This window comes from Vulpes lagopus, chromosome 23, assembly GCF_018345385.1.
Source record: "Vulpes lagopus strain Blue_001 chromosome 23, ASM1834538v1, whole genome shotgun sequence".
Taxonomy (NCBI): domain Eukaryota; kingdom Metazoa; phylum Chordata; class Mammalia; order Carnivora; family Canidae; genus Vulpes; species Vulpes lagopus.
Window position 1 is genome coordinate 41259843 of NC_054846.1, and position 16049 is coordinate 41275891.

The 16049-nt window shown below is 42.3% G+C and overlaps 1 protein-coding gene and 1 long non-coding RNA gene across 5 annotated transcripts in view; one reads left to right on the top strand and one right to left on the bottom strand.

Moving 5' to 3' along the window:
* Positions 1-122: 122 nt before the first annotated feature.
* Positions 123-2203, bottom strand: MYF6 (myogenic factor 6). The gene is made up of 3 exons (XM_041738245.1): positions 1474-2203; positions 873-963; positions 123-749 (listed from the first exon to the last, which is right to left on the bottom strand). The coding sequence occupies exons 1-3, from the start codon at positions 1990-1992 to the stop codon at positions 628-630; spliced, it is 732 nt and encodes a 243-aa protein (XP_041594179.1). The 5' UTR covers positions 1993-2203; the 3' UTR covers positions 123-627.
* Positions 2204-2361: 158 nt separating this feature from the next.
* Positions 2362-16049, top strand: part of LOC121481155 — a 179947-nt gene continuing 166259 nt past the window's right edge. For all 4 annotated transcript variants that reach the window (XR_005985200.1, XR_005985198.1, XR_005985199.1 and 1 more), the window contains exon 1: positions 2362-2623. This is a non-coding gene — a long non-coding RNA (uncharacterized LOC121481155). The remainder of the gene's footprint in view (positions 2624-16049) is intronic.

Consider the following 16049-nt stretch of genomic DNA (forward strand, 5'->3'; position numbering starts at 1 on the left):
CGGGCTTGGGTGGCATCTGAGTTACAAGGCCCTCCGGCTTCCCTGGATTTCTGTGCCTGCCCAGCTGCCTCCGCCCCCCCCCCCATGTGTCGTTGAGTTGAATCAAATCAGGACCAACTTTGTTCATAAAGAAACTTCGCTTTTTTAATATGACAGTGTCAGGATCCTCGCACATGTCATATGCACCCCGTCACTCCACATTTAAAATAGATTTCTTAGGTTTACATAAAAAAGAAAGAGTCCTAAGATCATTTACAAAAATACATTCAGTACCACTAACGTTCCCACGTCGCTTGAGACAGGAATGAACTCTTTTTCTTTTTTCTTTTTTTCTTTTTTTTTTTTTTTTGAGCGTGGCCCAGAAGGGGCACCGTCACCAAAGTAACACGTTACACAACTAAGCACACGAAGCCCAAGCAGCCTGCTAGACCTAAGCCACTCGCTTCCAAAGCCCGAGGCTTCGCCCTCGGAGCGCAGGACAGTTTCTGAGAAGTCCAGGCCCGCCTCCCCCCCACCCCCCCGCCAGGTGTCCCTGCCCCGCGCTCGCTCCTGGGTGCGGGTTTCTGCAGCAGGTGTGGGGTGACCCACTGGGGGGGCGCGTGGACGCGGCCCAGCCTGCGCTGCGGGCTACTTCTCCACCACCTCCTCGGCGCACGGCAGCTTGCGCTCCTCCGAGGAGATGCTGTCCACGATGGAAGACAGGCACCGGAGGCTGCTGGAGGCCGGCGGGTCCCCGCTCGGGGTTCCTCCTGAGCGCGGAAAGACACACACGCACCTGCCCTGCAGGCCGGCGCCCCGCCCCCGCCCCCCCGGGGACCCCCCTCACCCCCCTCACCCCCCCACCCCGCGGCCGGCGCACTCGCGTTCCCTACCTTCCTTGGCAGTGATCACGAGCCCCCTGGAATGATCCGAAACACTTGGCCACTGGGCGCTGCAGGTGCGCAGGAAGTCCGCCCCCTCCAGCTGCGAGAGAACCCGGGGGCGCAGGGTTAGGGCGGAAGGCTCGGCTCCGGGAGCGAGCGGGCGCACCTCGGGGGGCGGCTCCCCGACTTCCTCGGGCCGGGTACCAATGTCCGGCCTGCTGCGGGCACCCCGAGGTCACAGGGGGGCTCTTTGGAGAGGAGAGGGGGAGGGGAGGGAGACGGAGCGGCCGGGGCGGGGGGAGGCCCCGAGGGGCACCCCGAGGTCACGGGTCATGGGGTGGGGGGCTCATTGGAGAGGAGAAGGGGAGGGGGAGGGAGACGGAACGGCTGGGGCGCAGGCCCCGAGGGGCACCCCGAGGTCACGGGTCACGGGGGGGGGGTCATTGGAGAGGAGAAGGGGAGGGGAAGGGAGACGGAGCGCTGGGGGGAAGCCCCGAGGGGCACCCCCAGGTCAGGGGGGTGCCCATCGGAGAGGAGAGGGGGAGGGAGAGGGAGCGGCTGGGCTGGGCTGCAGGCCCCGAGGGCGCCCCTCCCGGCCTCCCGGGCTCACGCTCTCCGCCTTGGGTCTGTAGCTGAAGGGGTCCACCCCCAGCTCCTGCATCTTCTCCTGCTGATCGAGCTGGTGGAGCAGGTCCTGCAGCCGCTCGATGTAGCTGATGGCGCTGCGCAGGATCTCCACCTTGGGCAGCCGCTGGTTGGGGTTGGCCACCGTGCGCCGCTTGAGCGCCTCGAAGGCCTCGTTGATCTTCTTGAGTCGCCTCCTCTCGCGCAGGGTGGCGGCTTTGCGCCGGTCGGTGGGCGCAGATTTCCTCTTGCAGGTCTTGCAGGCCCAGATCAGACACTGGCCGGGGCAGTGGGGGGGCTGCAGGCCGGGGGGCGCCAGGACGTGTTCCTCCCCGCTGCTGTCGCTCCCAGCTTCCGGGGGCATTTGGTCCTGGCAGGGGGACAAGGTACCATCACTCCCTGGGTACAAAGGCGAGCCCTCTGCCACTTCTAATGGCTGCAGGGTAACATTTTCCCCGTCCAAGTAGAAGAAATAGGAGCCAGTTTCAAAAAGGTCCATCATCATGTTCTCCTCCTTGGCCTCTGACTCGGTCTGAACTGGGTGATGGGCTCAAAAACCCAGAGGAACCACCCAGATGGCATTTAATTAGTGCGGTGACATAAGTGGCCCCAGCTTTATATATAGTAGCTCCTGAAACTCAATCCAACTTTTAGCTGTCATGGAGCATCAGTCTCCCAATGTGATCACAGCCAGGGCTCACTGTCCAGAATATCTAGTTTGAAAGAAAACTGAGAAGTGTCACCTCCGGGACCACAGGCGATCCGTAGGCCCAACAGGTTACAACAAGGGACTCGGGGAGAAGCCTCCAATGTAAAGAAAGCACCGAGGGCTTCCTTTGAAGACAGCTGAGATGCTAACCTGTTTACGGGACAACTTCAAAAACAACTGGGGATTAACGCTGCTGCATTCCCCTCCCCCAGGCTCATCTGAATTCTAAGTATAGACCCATGATGAAAGATTTCAGAGGCAATAGCCATTGCTCCAAAATAGCCCGGTTAATATTTGCAGAGTGGTTCAGCTCTTCCCTCTGTCCTGTCTGTCTGTCTGTCAAAAAGATGCTATGGCTCTGATTAAAACCATTACAGTCCTTCAAAGGTCATACATGGCTTTCAGGCTTCAGCCTCAGTAGCAGCAGGTAAATCTCTTTCCTCTCTTTTGCGAAGGCTGTGACATGATTTGGGCGCCGGAGGGGTGGCTGGAGGGTGCTCAGGTTCCTTCCTTGGCTGTCTTTTTTTTTGGGAGGAGGGGAGTGGGTGGCACCCAGGATCTGAACTCTGCACCCCTCCATGGCGTTGCAGCACCAGTGAGGCCGGGGGTGGGGCGGAGGATGGGGTCGCAATCCGTGGCATCACTTCTCTTTGCAAACCAGTTTTAGTGGAGAGGAGACTCACACCCTGGCTCCTTGATATTTCAGGATTCTCTGTGGGCCCCTCCCCCAGGTTCTCTGGCCCCTGCCCTGCACACTGTGCTCGCTCGCTCGCTTGCTCCTGGGCTTGATTGTTCGCATTCTTGGTATCCACGGACTCCAAATGAGTTGTTGCGCAGGGTTCAGATGAGAGAGGTGGCCAGCAAGGCACAAGCCAGGAAACGGAAATTTTGATTGCAGCCTGCCAGGGTCCAATACTCAGGAGCATGGTGATTGGGACAGGTGTCTCAATTGCCTTCAAGTCCTGGCTGACTTAATTTCTCTTTATATGCACATGGACAACTACCAAGAGAAGAGCAGTTGCCCTGTAGAATTTTATCGGGGGTTGGCGCCCACGGTCTCCTGCAGGTAAGGCACGTAGCCTTAGATCAGTTGCTGGATGAGCATCAGTGAGCGTTTAAAGCATAATAAGCCTGTGTCCACGGCTAAGGCCTTTCTTATGAAGGAAATAAAGCACAGCTATGGCAGAGGGGTTCTTGTTTCTCTTTTTTATTGCATTCTTTTCTTTTCCTGTTTCTTTTCTTTCCTCTTCCCTCCCAGAGCTCTGGAAGGACACCCTTCACCTCCAAATGGCCTTTGGGATGACAGTCAACCTTGGTTTTGGCCTCTATAGTCAGTAGAGGGAAACATAAGGTCTTCCTCTTCTGTCCTCAAGTAGGGATAATTATAGGCTGTGTTCACTATGACTTCATTTTTTTTAAATGGAGGGATTAATGGTTAATGTAGGAACTAGCTACATTTTTAGGTTAAGTCATTTATTCCAGAAGATCGTTCTTCACAACCTTTTCCTATCAAGCCACAGGCTTCAGGTGGTATGTTCCGACACTTTTGGCTGTTTCTGTTTTTGTTATTGTGCAGTAGAGTAATTTCCTAACAAGTTTGAGAACCATTTTTATGTTTTTGAAGAATCATAGGAAGTCATTACCTCTTTGGTGACATTTTCTCCTATTTCTAGCAGGGCTGGTTGCTAATATTAGCAGTTAAGACAGCAGATTGGAGGCTCTAACAACTCAGGGGATACTCTAACATCCATTATGGAAAATTATCCCATGTTCTTAACCACACTGAATGATGCACCTTATAATGTGAAGATAATTTGCAAAGTCATTTTTAACCAGTAAAAGTATATAACATTTTTGCAGAGATAAGTAAGGTAACAGTATCTGAAATTCATTTATTCAACATTTTGGGGATACCTACCAAATGCCAGATAGTGTCCTGGGGGATGAGGCTAAAACAGTAAAAAAAAAAAAAAGAAATGACCCATTTTCTCATGGAATTTGAATCTAGAAGGGTGAATGAAAATGACTAAGAGATAAAAAAAAAATGTGAGAAATAGTCCTCAATTTGGGGTGTGGAAGGCTTAGGTCACAGTCATTTTAGCTTGTGAAGACTTAGTTCTACTATCTCAATTTCTCGCTTTTTTTGTACATAAAATTGATACGGTCACAAAAGACGTCAAAGGTAGTGATGAAGTTTTGCAAATTGTGCAGTCCCTTCAAAAATGTTGCGTATTCTATAAAATTACTTTCGCTGCTGGAATTAGGCATAGGCAACAAATGAGAAAAGAAAAACACCACTTCTAAGGAATTTCATTGCTTGGATAATAGAAGTAACGGTAAGGTGGTACCATTCTGAGACTCTGTTGATTTTAAGAGTTAGATGTGGGAGAGTCTGCAAAAGAATGTGAAAATGAGCACTTTCCTTTTTATTTTTCCCTCATCCAAGTGTTGTCCCTGGAGAAGCAGCGAATTAAAAATGTAGAAAGAGAAGATTCTAGAAAGTAGAAAAAGCTTTGAGGTACTGATCAATAGTAACCTCCCAGACAGGGGCGGCATTTCTTTGTGTGATTTCAAACTTGACTACAGAATTGTTGCTCCTTATTAAATTAACCCCCACTACCCCCGGCCTTCCCAACATTCTCTAGAACTCAGGCCAATATAATTTAGTGTTGTTGTTGTTCTCTTTGGTCAAAAGGGGCTTTTCCTTCTTTTGTTGTTGTTTTGAGGGCTGGGGGTGGAGGTGGGAGGAGAGAAAAAGGAAATGCCAGCTTGGGAAATAACCACCCATTACTAGATTAGGTAATGGGAAAATACACAGTGATTCCAAACAACTAACTGGTGAACTCTTGGAACTCGAACTGTTTACAGAATATGAGATGCCTGTAATTGCAATTGCATTATTTCTCAGCAGAACTTGGGAGACACAGACCTTGGCAAGTAGTCAGAACAGGTTTGTGTAAACTGAAATCCTCCAAACTTTAAAATAGCACAGATGCAGTTATAGAAATTATGGAAAAATTAATAACAATGCGAGAATAATAATATCAAAGAGCGATTATTTCACTTCAGGGGCCTGGAGTTCCTTTGTAACAAAAGCTGAAACTAGGTTAGTGATAAAGTTGAGAGTTTTCAGACAGCTTACCACCTTGTTATTCTTACTTCATGCTTAATTATTTGTAAATACATTTTCTTCCCATCATCTCCACAAAAGCTCCATTATATCCAGTTCTTCTCTGTGAAAAGGAGTGGGAGGGAAGGGATTATGGCCACTCAGTCAATGGTGGATTGCGGCATGAGCCTTGCAAGGTGACGTAACCAGCGGAACAACAACTTTGGAGTGAGACAGAAGTTCTGGCCATTCTTTTTAAATCTTTTAAGATTTTATGTATTTATTTATTTATTTTTGGAGAGAGAGAGCATGAGTGGAGGGGGAAGGGTAGAGGGAGAGGGAGCAACAGGCTCCCCTCTCTGCTGAGCAGGGGGACAGGCTCAGGGCTTAATCCCAGGACTCTCAGGACCATGACCCGAGCCCAAGGCCCACACTTAATTGAATGAACCACCGGACGCCCTTCTAGCCATTCTTAATGATCTTAATGATCTATTCTGAGCCTCAGTTTTCATAAGACATCAATTGGCATATATAACACGTCCATCACAGGTGTGTCATTGGCCAAAGGTGAAATGATAAACTGTTGAGTCCATGATGAGGAGAGCACTCAGCAGATGCTATTTCACCCCTTCCCCTACGGCTCACAAGGGCTGGTTGACGTCGCCAGAGAGAATTAGGTGAAGTGCCTAGATTTGGTGCAACAGGCATTTAAGATGAATTTTGGGATTGATTTATGTTAATGGTATACTGGAAGTGAAACTACTGAACCTCGTGACTCCAAGAGCTGTGCTGCATGTATCTATGCCCTCAACCAATCTCTGGTTTCCTGGGGGACAGCCGCTGACTAAATAAATAAATAAAAATAAATAAATAAATAATAAATAAATAAATCACACAAATGACTCACAGAAGGAGGAACTTTGGAGGAGAGAGTATGGCTGGAAGCTAGGGAACGATGACGAGTCTATCACCAATTTGGAAGGATGGTTTGGGGATAGAAGTCCCTGGGGTGTGACCTTGGTATTTCCAGGGAGCATGCTGAAGATTTTTAGCAAACCTGTAGGTTCAAGGGGTGATGACAGGAGCAGGAAGCTCAAGGAAGAAAAGGCCACCAATGATGATGGTTTGACAGAAACCGGTGAAGTGGTTTTTGTGGGTCGTATCAAGGCACGTGGCTCTACTGTCCACAGAGTTGGGTTCTAAGAAGGCCTTTGGGTTATGGCCAAGGAAGCAGGCCTGAGGGCCCAGCAGAGGCAGCGGTGAAAACAGGGAGGGGGAGACAAAATAGGACAGAAGAAAGGAGGGGGGCGGGAAAGGAGAGACGCAGGAGGAACAGAAGGGCATCCAGCCTGCCTGGGGAAGAAGAGTCAGCTAGAGAGGCCCCCAGAGAGAGGCCCACAGACTACAGGCTGACAGCAAGGGAAGATCCAGAAGAGGCTGATGCATGCTTTCCACTGGCCACAGCTCAGTGGGTCACATGAACCCCAAGACCTGTAATTTACCTAATCTGCAGACAGCTTGTGCCCAGAGAGACCCCAACACTGGGGTAAAAATAGTCTTGCACTTCCACTGATAGGACATTCGAGTCACTGCAGGGAACACCGGGGAGGGGGGGTCAGGGATCATTTCAAAGGCAGGTCCCTCGCAGGATTGCGGCCCTGGGAGGTGGAAATGGGCCGGGAGTGTGCAAGTGGGCACCCCAAGGGCCTGAAGGAGCCTACTGCTCCTTTCTTAGGTTTTAGGCCCATAATTTCCAGGGCAAGAGGCAATGTGCGCCCCTCTGCCTGCAAAACACTCATTCCTTGGCCTTTGCAACAGTGAGGGATTCTCCGTAATTTGATGCTCTCCATTATTTTCCAATCAGATTTATGAATGTGGGAACCATTAGCCTCTTTCCAGGTTAAATAATGCTTCCTGGTGGGTCACCGACTGGCTCGCCCACTGGTGTAGGTTTGCTTAGGATGGGAACCCAGGGCCCCTGACTTTCAGCACTAAAACTGGGAGAAACCCATGCAAATCAGAACGAGTTGGTCACTATCCATCCCAGAAAAATGCAATCGATGCCTACAAATATCTATTCCTAAGTCAGACAATGGAGTGCAGGAAATATAAAGTAGACTTCTTTCTTTAAAAAAAAGAAAAATAGGGCCAGCCCGGGTGGCTCAGTGGTTTAGCTCCACCTTCAGCCCAGGGTGTGATCCTGGAGTCCAGGGATCAAGTCCTGCATCGGGCTCCTCATGGGGAGTCTGCTTCTCCCTCTGCCTGTGTCTCTGCCTCTCTCTCTCTGTGTGTCTCTTATGAATAAGTAAATAAAATCTTAAAATAAAAAAAAAAACACAGTGATTCCAAATATAGAATTTGTCTTTAGTCCTAGGCCTCGCTCTTCCACTTGCTAATATTTGACCTTGGGCAAAGTCTAGAACTCTCTAAGTCTCAATTAATTAGTCTATAAAATGGAAATAATATCACTTTATTTAAGGTTGCCTTAAAGATTAATACAATGTTAACTTAATATACAGTGTCTGTGTAGCACATAGTAAAACTCAATACAAATTGTTTTGAAGATTAAAACAATGTCAATGAAACACTTAATATATAGTGTCTAGCGCCTAGTAAAACTCAATACAAACTCACTACAAATTAACTTTTGGTTGAAGAAAAGAAAAAACATCACCCAACTCCGTATCACCTTAATAAATCACACTCTGCTTTTTTTTGTTTTCTACATGTCCCAAAATTTCATAACATGTGACATTACATGATGTAAATGTTGTACTACATCATTTTAAAAATATAACTATAATGCAATATTATGTCTATGTTACCTTTTGTACTTAAAATATTCCATTACCATTTTCATGACACTACGTACAACTATTGTTTAAAATGTCTAAGGTACACGGAGTAATTTTTCAGTGTTGTTTATATCTTTTCAAGACTAAATGAATTGTGCTGTTTAGATGATCCAAATTCTAGTAGGGTCTGGCGTTACTAGCTTTGCTAAGCTAAACAGATGTCTCTAGTGTAGAATGGTTAGCCAAGTATTTTGTTACTGTCCTCCAACTGGCTGGTTATGACATATTGTCCAAAATAGTTGGTGCTTTTAATGCCAATGTCAGAGCCTCCTGTGACAAATAGTCACCACTGTACAAACACATTTATTCCATAAAGTTTTTCTACCGGTTTAGAAAAAAAAAAGTTGTTTAATCAGCCACACACACATTTCATACTTTTTGAGAAGTTCAGATGTTTTTGCCTTCTGAAAACACATGTTCGTTTTTGGGATAGTGATTATAAACACACAAAAGTTAGAATATGTTTAAATTTTATATTATCCGGAGCTTTTTAAGAAATTGTAAGTCCAGTGTGTCACTAGCCACATAAAAAAGTAGGTTAAGTTTTATCTTCTTTGATTTCGTGACCTAGGCTAGATGTGATTGGAAAAGACTTTGCTGTGTAATTTCACAGGAAAAGTATACCTGTTTTAGTAAACCATGTAAATTAATTTTTCATTTTCTTGTATGTAAGCATAAACTACCATGAGATTGAAGCTATTTGTACAATATAATGTTCAAGAAGTGGGACTTTGAGAGTGTAGATGCTACTTTAAAAGCAGAGTGTAGTTTTACATTTTATTTTGTAAAGTCATAGCCATCATTCTGGGAAAAAAAAAAAAAAGAGTGGCAGGCTCTGTGTTGAAGCGCTTTAAATGAATGATCTCATTACAGCTTCACAATGTTTTACCAAGTATGTTATATAATTATCTTCATTTTAAAGAGGGAGAAAGCAAAGAGAAATTAATCTATTTGCTCAAGATCACATGCTTATAAACCAATCCTGGTTCTTATTCCCCATGATTTATATAATCAAAAAGAAGTTCTTATTCTGAGCCTCCTTACAGTGACCAATAGAAGAATAGTCTTCAGAGAAAAAAAAATCGGGGGGCAAACTAACTTAGAGGAACGTAAGTGTTTATTTGGCAGCCTGTAGGGTAACTTCCTTTTTTCTAGTAGAGTGACCAAGAGACGCGGTGTTTTGATAGCTGATGGCCGAGATTTGGATCCGTGCTCTGTCCCATGGGGAAACAATGATGCAATTGTATTTTCCATGCACACTGCCATGTACAGGCAGCCTGTCACCGAGGTCATATACCTGATGCTCAAGTTAAAGTGCTCAAAACCCAGTGTCTATTTCGTTATTTAAAAATATACAGCAAAAGCAGGGATCCCTGGGTGGCTCAGCAGTTTGGCGCCTGCCTTTGGCCCAGGGCCTGATCCTGGAGACCTGGGATCGAGTCCCACATCGGGCTCCCTGCATGGAGCCTGCTTCTCCCTCTGCCTGTGTCTCTGCCTCTCTTTCTCTCTGTGTCTCTCATGAATAAATAAAATCTTTAAAAAAAATTTAAAAAATATACAGTAAAAGCAAAGGGGAAAAGGTGGAGTAGTTTTGCACACTCGGACTAGGGTAAAAGTAGGGGTGGAAAGCCCATACTATCTAAGTCCCGCACCACACAGTGCTATGTCCTGCCTTTCTCCTTCAGTCTGTCCACTGCCTGTAGTTACAAAGACTATAACTGAGGGAGAGCAAGAGACTGCAGCAAAGGAAGGTGCCTGGAACCAATATATGGATGTTCCTTGGATCAGTCAAAAGCTATAGCTCACCTATAGTCTGCTGAGCTTTAATCGGTGTGGGTCAAACTGGATTTCCCGAATGAATGCTCAGTGTCAGGCCTCCTGAATACATGGTGTCTCAGGCATATTTGGTTATCGATGCTTAACTGGCCCACCATCCCTTCCTATGTTGACAAGCATAGGCTGCCCCTACTTGAGCTATGTCTAGTTTGGTTCTCAAGCCATTTGCTTTTATATTTAATTTCATCTATTCTGGATGGAATAGAGAATTCTTGTTTCTTCTCCTATACTCTATGGTAAGATTGAATATTCTGAAACAATAGCGAATGTATATTACATCTCCTTTCCCAATAATTACTTTCAACTAGAATTGCTGTTGCTTCATGATTTTTCATTGTTTACCTTCTTTTAATTCTTTAATATGAATCTATCTTTATAAACGTTTAGTGGCATCATCTCATTTCTATTTGCCTCTGTCCATTCCTTGTTCTTTGCTTCTTTTTGGAAGTTGCCATTTTTCCTATGTGCAGTCCCACACCAAATCCTATATTCCACACGTGGCTAGAGAGAGTCTCTCACTTAGTACCATCCTTCTTAAATTTCTAGATCTTATATTAAGTTACAAACACTGAAATGATTAACTACTTAGCAATAGATCCAAGTTTATTTTAACACTTCTGATTCCGTATTTATTATATATTAAAAAAATTTCAAGATGACTGTCCCTTTTTAAAAATAAATCCTTTCAAATTTTTCAACAGACTTTTAGATTTACAGAAATATTGAGCAGAAAGTTCAGAGTTCCGGTAAACTCTCACAGTAAATGTTTTTAAATTTCCCTTTATTCTCATTCTTTTCTACCTCTTCCTTAATAAGCCTTTATACTGTGCAAAATTTTATATTACCCTTAGAAAGATCTATAAAATATTCGCCTTCACAGTGCCTGTTTTGGTATATTTGGTTTATTAATGCAAATTACATTGAAGTTTAAGAGATTATTTCACATAAGCCATTTATAAAGAAAGCCTTTATTAAGAAATCCTCTTAATATAATGTCTTCCTAAAACAGAGAGGGGATATACTTCAAATTTTCTATGAATCAATTATACTTTCAGTCAGTTTTAATAATCAGGAAAAATGTTTAATTTTATTACTATTCATGTATTGACAGAACAGAGAAAATTTTGTTCTGAGCAGGATTGCCCCTGAAAAAGCTAAAACTTAAAATATTCTAGTTCCAAATATTATAAAACTCACTTAGAAATAAGATAGTTTGGGCTTGAAAGAGTCTTTTTCTCTCTCAAAAATAATGGACACATTTTGGTCCAAGAATTACATCGCTGAGGGTAGAATTTCTTTCTAAATTTGTTTCCAAGAAAACAGGCGATCATATGCTGCTGGAGATCAAAAAAAAAAAAAAAAAAAAAAAAAAAAAAAGACGCCCACATAGCCTGTAATAAAACATTCTTTTCTGCTCAATGCAGACTAATGCGGACTGTGACAAGCATGACTCCTATGATGGATATTTGGTAAAGTTCGATGTTCTTTTCATACAAACAAGGGCTCTATTAACATGGTTTCCTCAACTCCACTTCTCACTTCCAAATCCTCTAGGAATTGACACCAACTGTCCATTTTGACACTTGTTCATTAATTTCCTTTCAATGGAACTATTCTCTTTGCTCAGCTGTTGCAACAACTTAAGGTTTTTACAAACTCTTCTGATATGGTTTTCTGTTGGACATTCTGTCTGTATCCAGAAGACAATATAACACCAGAGCCCCGAAGTGTGTTGCCGAGTCATTAGTGCAGTTTGCCACTGGCTCCACTACCCACTCTCACAGAGGGAAGCTTGACCTCCTTATACAATGAAAAGAGAAAAATCAGTTCATTCTCTCTACCAAGACTTAACGTCTGAGGTTCAGTAACTGGTGACGGTAAATCTGTGCCAATGCTTCCTTCCTTGCATCCTTCCACACACCTGACCTTCCCCCTTTGATTGGAAGGCGTGGATGCACACACTATGGGAGTGGGGTCTCTTCACCACCATGACCGGAAGCACTGGCAGATTCCAGAGAACAGACAAGGATTGCTGTAGCTCTTTGTGAAATATGGTCAACCTTGCTAACTGTTATCCACGATTGGGAAACCCCAGCTCCGTGAGGATTTAAAGGGTAGAAAACTGAATAATAAGAGGCATGGCTGGAGAGGAGTATAACATTTGTTTTGTAGTAAAATGAAGCTGGACCGTGCACAATGGTGTGACTTTTCCATGGCACAACAAGCTCTTTAGTTGTGTGTCAGTTTTTGTTTTAGGTTAGTGAGAAACATCACATCACGAAGAAGGAATGCAAGAATCAAGGGTTGCCTTGCACTTTCCCAATCTGTTGCGCTGTTCTCAGAAATGTTTGTATTTGATGTTGCCAAAAAGGTAGCCTTTTTGTGTGTGTGTGTGGTTGTTATGCTTAAAACTAATATAATAAGTGGCATTTGATTTTTTAAACATTCTTTTACCATTTTGTTCAGATCAGTGTGGTTTAGTCTTTTAGGTTTTTTTTGTATTATATTATATAGTGTAATAGCACTAAGGACATATATCTTTTTTTAAAGAACTAAGTAATTTCAAGATATTAATTCTTTCATGTTCTATATGTGATTCTAAGATAGCTAGACTTCTTATGTTTCCAACTTTATTTTTACTTCTTTGAGGGTTTGGTATTTTATATAGCTTTCTAAAACCCCATAGCAGACTTTTTTTTTCTTTAATCTTATCCATTTCAATTCACCAAAAAGCTTATTTTTTTCTGACTTTGAAGAAAATCCCAGTCTTCTCAATGGAATAAGTTATCTTTTGAAGATTAAAGTGATGATTAAAATCAGCTTTTGGACATATGCTAATACTATAATACTATTTTTGGCTGTGGTGTGTTACTTAAAGAGTTTTATAAATACATTATCTTAGCAATAACCTCAGCCACAGGAAAAAAAATGAAGCACGATCTTACAAGATCTTATAAGATTAGTGTGAGATTTCCTGAGGGTGCAGTAATTTAGCTCTACCTTTAGAAGTGGGCAGCAAGACTTTTCTGGGGCTCTGGGGCTTTTAATAGTCTAGCTAGAGAAAAGGCAAATAATGGAAAGAGAGGAGGGGAGAGAGGGGGAGAGGCAGGGAAAGGAGGGAAGGAAAAGGCTAGAAGAAGGAGAGTAGTGTTGTGAAATCATTCTGAGTTCAGAATTGACGACTAGACTTCTATCAAAATCAATTGCTTAAAAAATCCAGTGTTTGGAAAAGCAAGGCATTTTTGGAATTATTTTAAGTGCTCGGCATTACTAGATAAACACAAAAGGCTTTAGGGTAAAGCACATTTCTTTATGGTTTGCTTCCTTGGGCATACAATTTGGTGAAAAACACAGTCACAGGAAGCTTGGAAGCATTCGTATTGTCTCATATGTTCCTGCCTCAAAGTTGATGACTGTAAGGAATGCACAAGGAAACTATTTGTAGAATATGGATCAGCCGACTGTATCCATTCATTCACAGCTGTCTCTTTCCATGTGTCTCATATTGATCATAATATCTGCTTCTACGATTATTCAGAACCAAGCACCTAACACATTGCCCTATAATGCTTATTTGTTCATATGACCCACTCCCCACTCTCTAGGGCAGGTGCTGTGTAATCATCAGTGCTTGGAAAAACACCCTGGTGGAGAACAGGTCCTATGTGATCTTTGCTGAGTGAATTCACGAGAATGATAATTGTCAAAACCACCATCATCGTTTTCTGAGATGAAGTGGCATTTTCCTTGTTAGCGATTTATTTCTATTTTTATTTCAACTTGGGATTTGCTTGTTTGTTCATACTTTGCCTAAAAGACACTTATGTGGGTCAGTACAAGATATAATGAACCCTTACTGTCTTTGGAATGGGTTCTTTCCCAGAAACTTTATGGGACCAGGAGCTCCCCTTACTCAAAACACCTTATAGCAAAACTTCTCTTTTTGTACATGAAATTGCTAAACCGTGGATACAAAGTCTAAGTAATTGATTGCTAAATCTGGCTGTCACCATTAAATTAGAGTAGAGATTTTGAGTTCAGGCGTGTAGACTATGTACATAAGAGACTATGCTTATTGGCTGTTGATTTTAGAAGTATTGGTGGGTTGCTTGTTCCTGGTCACTCAGCTCCCAAATACCTGGCCACCCTTGATGTTCCTGGCCTCGATGTCAACAAGAATCACTATTTCGCCTAACTGGCCTTGTTAGAGTGAGATCCTCAGGATGTGTGTTTACCCCAGGACACTCTCTAGAAGCTGATCTGTGTTGCTATCTATTCACCCCCGCCGAAACCCTGCTGGTTCAGCTTCCCTAAAATTGTTACAACAGTATGGAACTCCACACTGAAAGCTGTAACGCTTAACTCCCCTCTTTATATCTTTCAGCTTTCTTCATCATAAAGTCTTGGCTTTATAGTAATAAAATTATGTTTTAATTGACCCTAAAAGAATTTAGTTTTGTAAAACATTTTTTGGTCCAGTGAATTCTCATTTAAAAAAATGATATCTTTAATGTTACATACTGGATAGCCCCTTTAATAAAAGTCCTTTGAAATGAAGACAGTAGACTATATAAGGCGCTTAAGGAAATAACCAGGCCTCAAGGTTTATTTTAAGAAGTGATCTTGGTATCACATCAGAATCCTTAGGGGAGCTTGTTAAAATTTGGATTCCCATGACCCACTGCAGCCCAATTGAAGTAGAATATTTCTGTAAAAGCTAATAGAGTTGTTGCTGGAATTAAATGTGTCTAGCACAGTACTTTTTCATCTTGGCTGCACGTATGATCATCTGGGAGGTGCGGAAAAGGCCAGATGAGTTTAATGCACAGTCAACTGACCTAACACAATGCCCAACACTTATTAGATGCCCAGTTATTGATAGATACCCTTGTTGGACAAATAAAAGCTAGTAACTAATTAAAGACACACCTCTAATTTTAATTTATTAAGTAAAAGGAAGATCAATGAAATCTCAGATATAGTTTTTTTTTTAGTTCACATAAGACTAGATCTTGACTTTTGATGAGCATACATATCCCTCTAAAATGATTTTACATTAGATCAAAATAGATAGTTTTTCAATTATGAATAGCATTGGTAATTTTATATAACACAACTCCTTTTCTTCAGGAAAGTCTTGCTTTTTTTAACATGTAAAATTAATTTTTATAATTTTTAACCCAATGTATATGAAATATTATAATTTTATCAGGTCATCATCATAAAATTTTAATAATGTAACACTTTACATTTTTGGATTAAGTCTGTAAAATCCAATGAGGAAAGTCCTGCCTTAAAACATGGATTCTAGGGTACAGTGTCAGGAAGAAATAAAACTACAATTTAATTACTGAAAAATCCGAATTTCCACATGATAATACAGAAGTGTTAATAAATACTGCTTCCCTACCATGAGACATTTCAAATTGTCATTTAAAACTAAGAATTATTTATATATATTATCTATTTTTTCACAATATCCTTCCGAGTTGATATCACATCTAAATCTTCACATTGTACATTTAAAATGAAAGCAAACATGTAGCAAAAAATGCTAGGATGAATCACCTGTCCCCATATATCGTTTCTTTTATAAAGAATTCCTTCCTGGAATTAAATTTGCATAAACATCTTGTAAAAGTTCACACAATGACATTCTTCTTGGTGTATGATCCCCTACCTTGTTATATTATGAAAAGTATGAAAGCTGAAGTACAAAGTCTTCCATATTATAATGTCAACTTTGCTAGATTACATGAAATGTCATTTAAAAATTAGACAATAAGTTCCAATTTAGTAGAGCTGGATTGTATTCAGTATGCAGAAAGGACATTTCTTAAAAATTGAGATTAACATAACAAATACATATTTTTAAAAATAATAATCCAATAAACTCAGAACAGGCCTTGCCTTTCAACTGACTTCCTTTAGCAGATGTGTGGATAGAATTCATTTTATTTTATTTTATTTTATTTTATTTTATTTTATTTTATTTTATTTTAAAGATTTTATGTATTTATTAATAAGAGGTACAGAGAGAGAGGCAGATACAC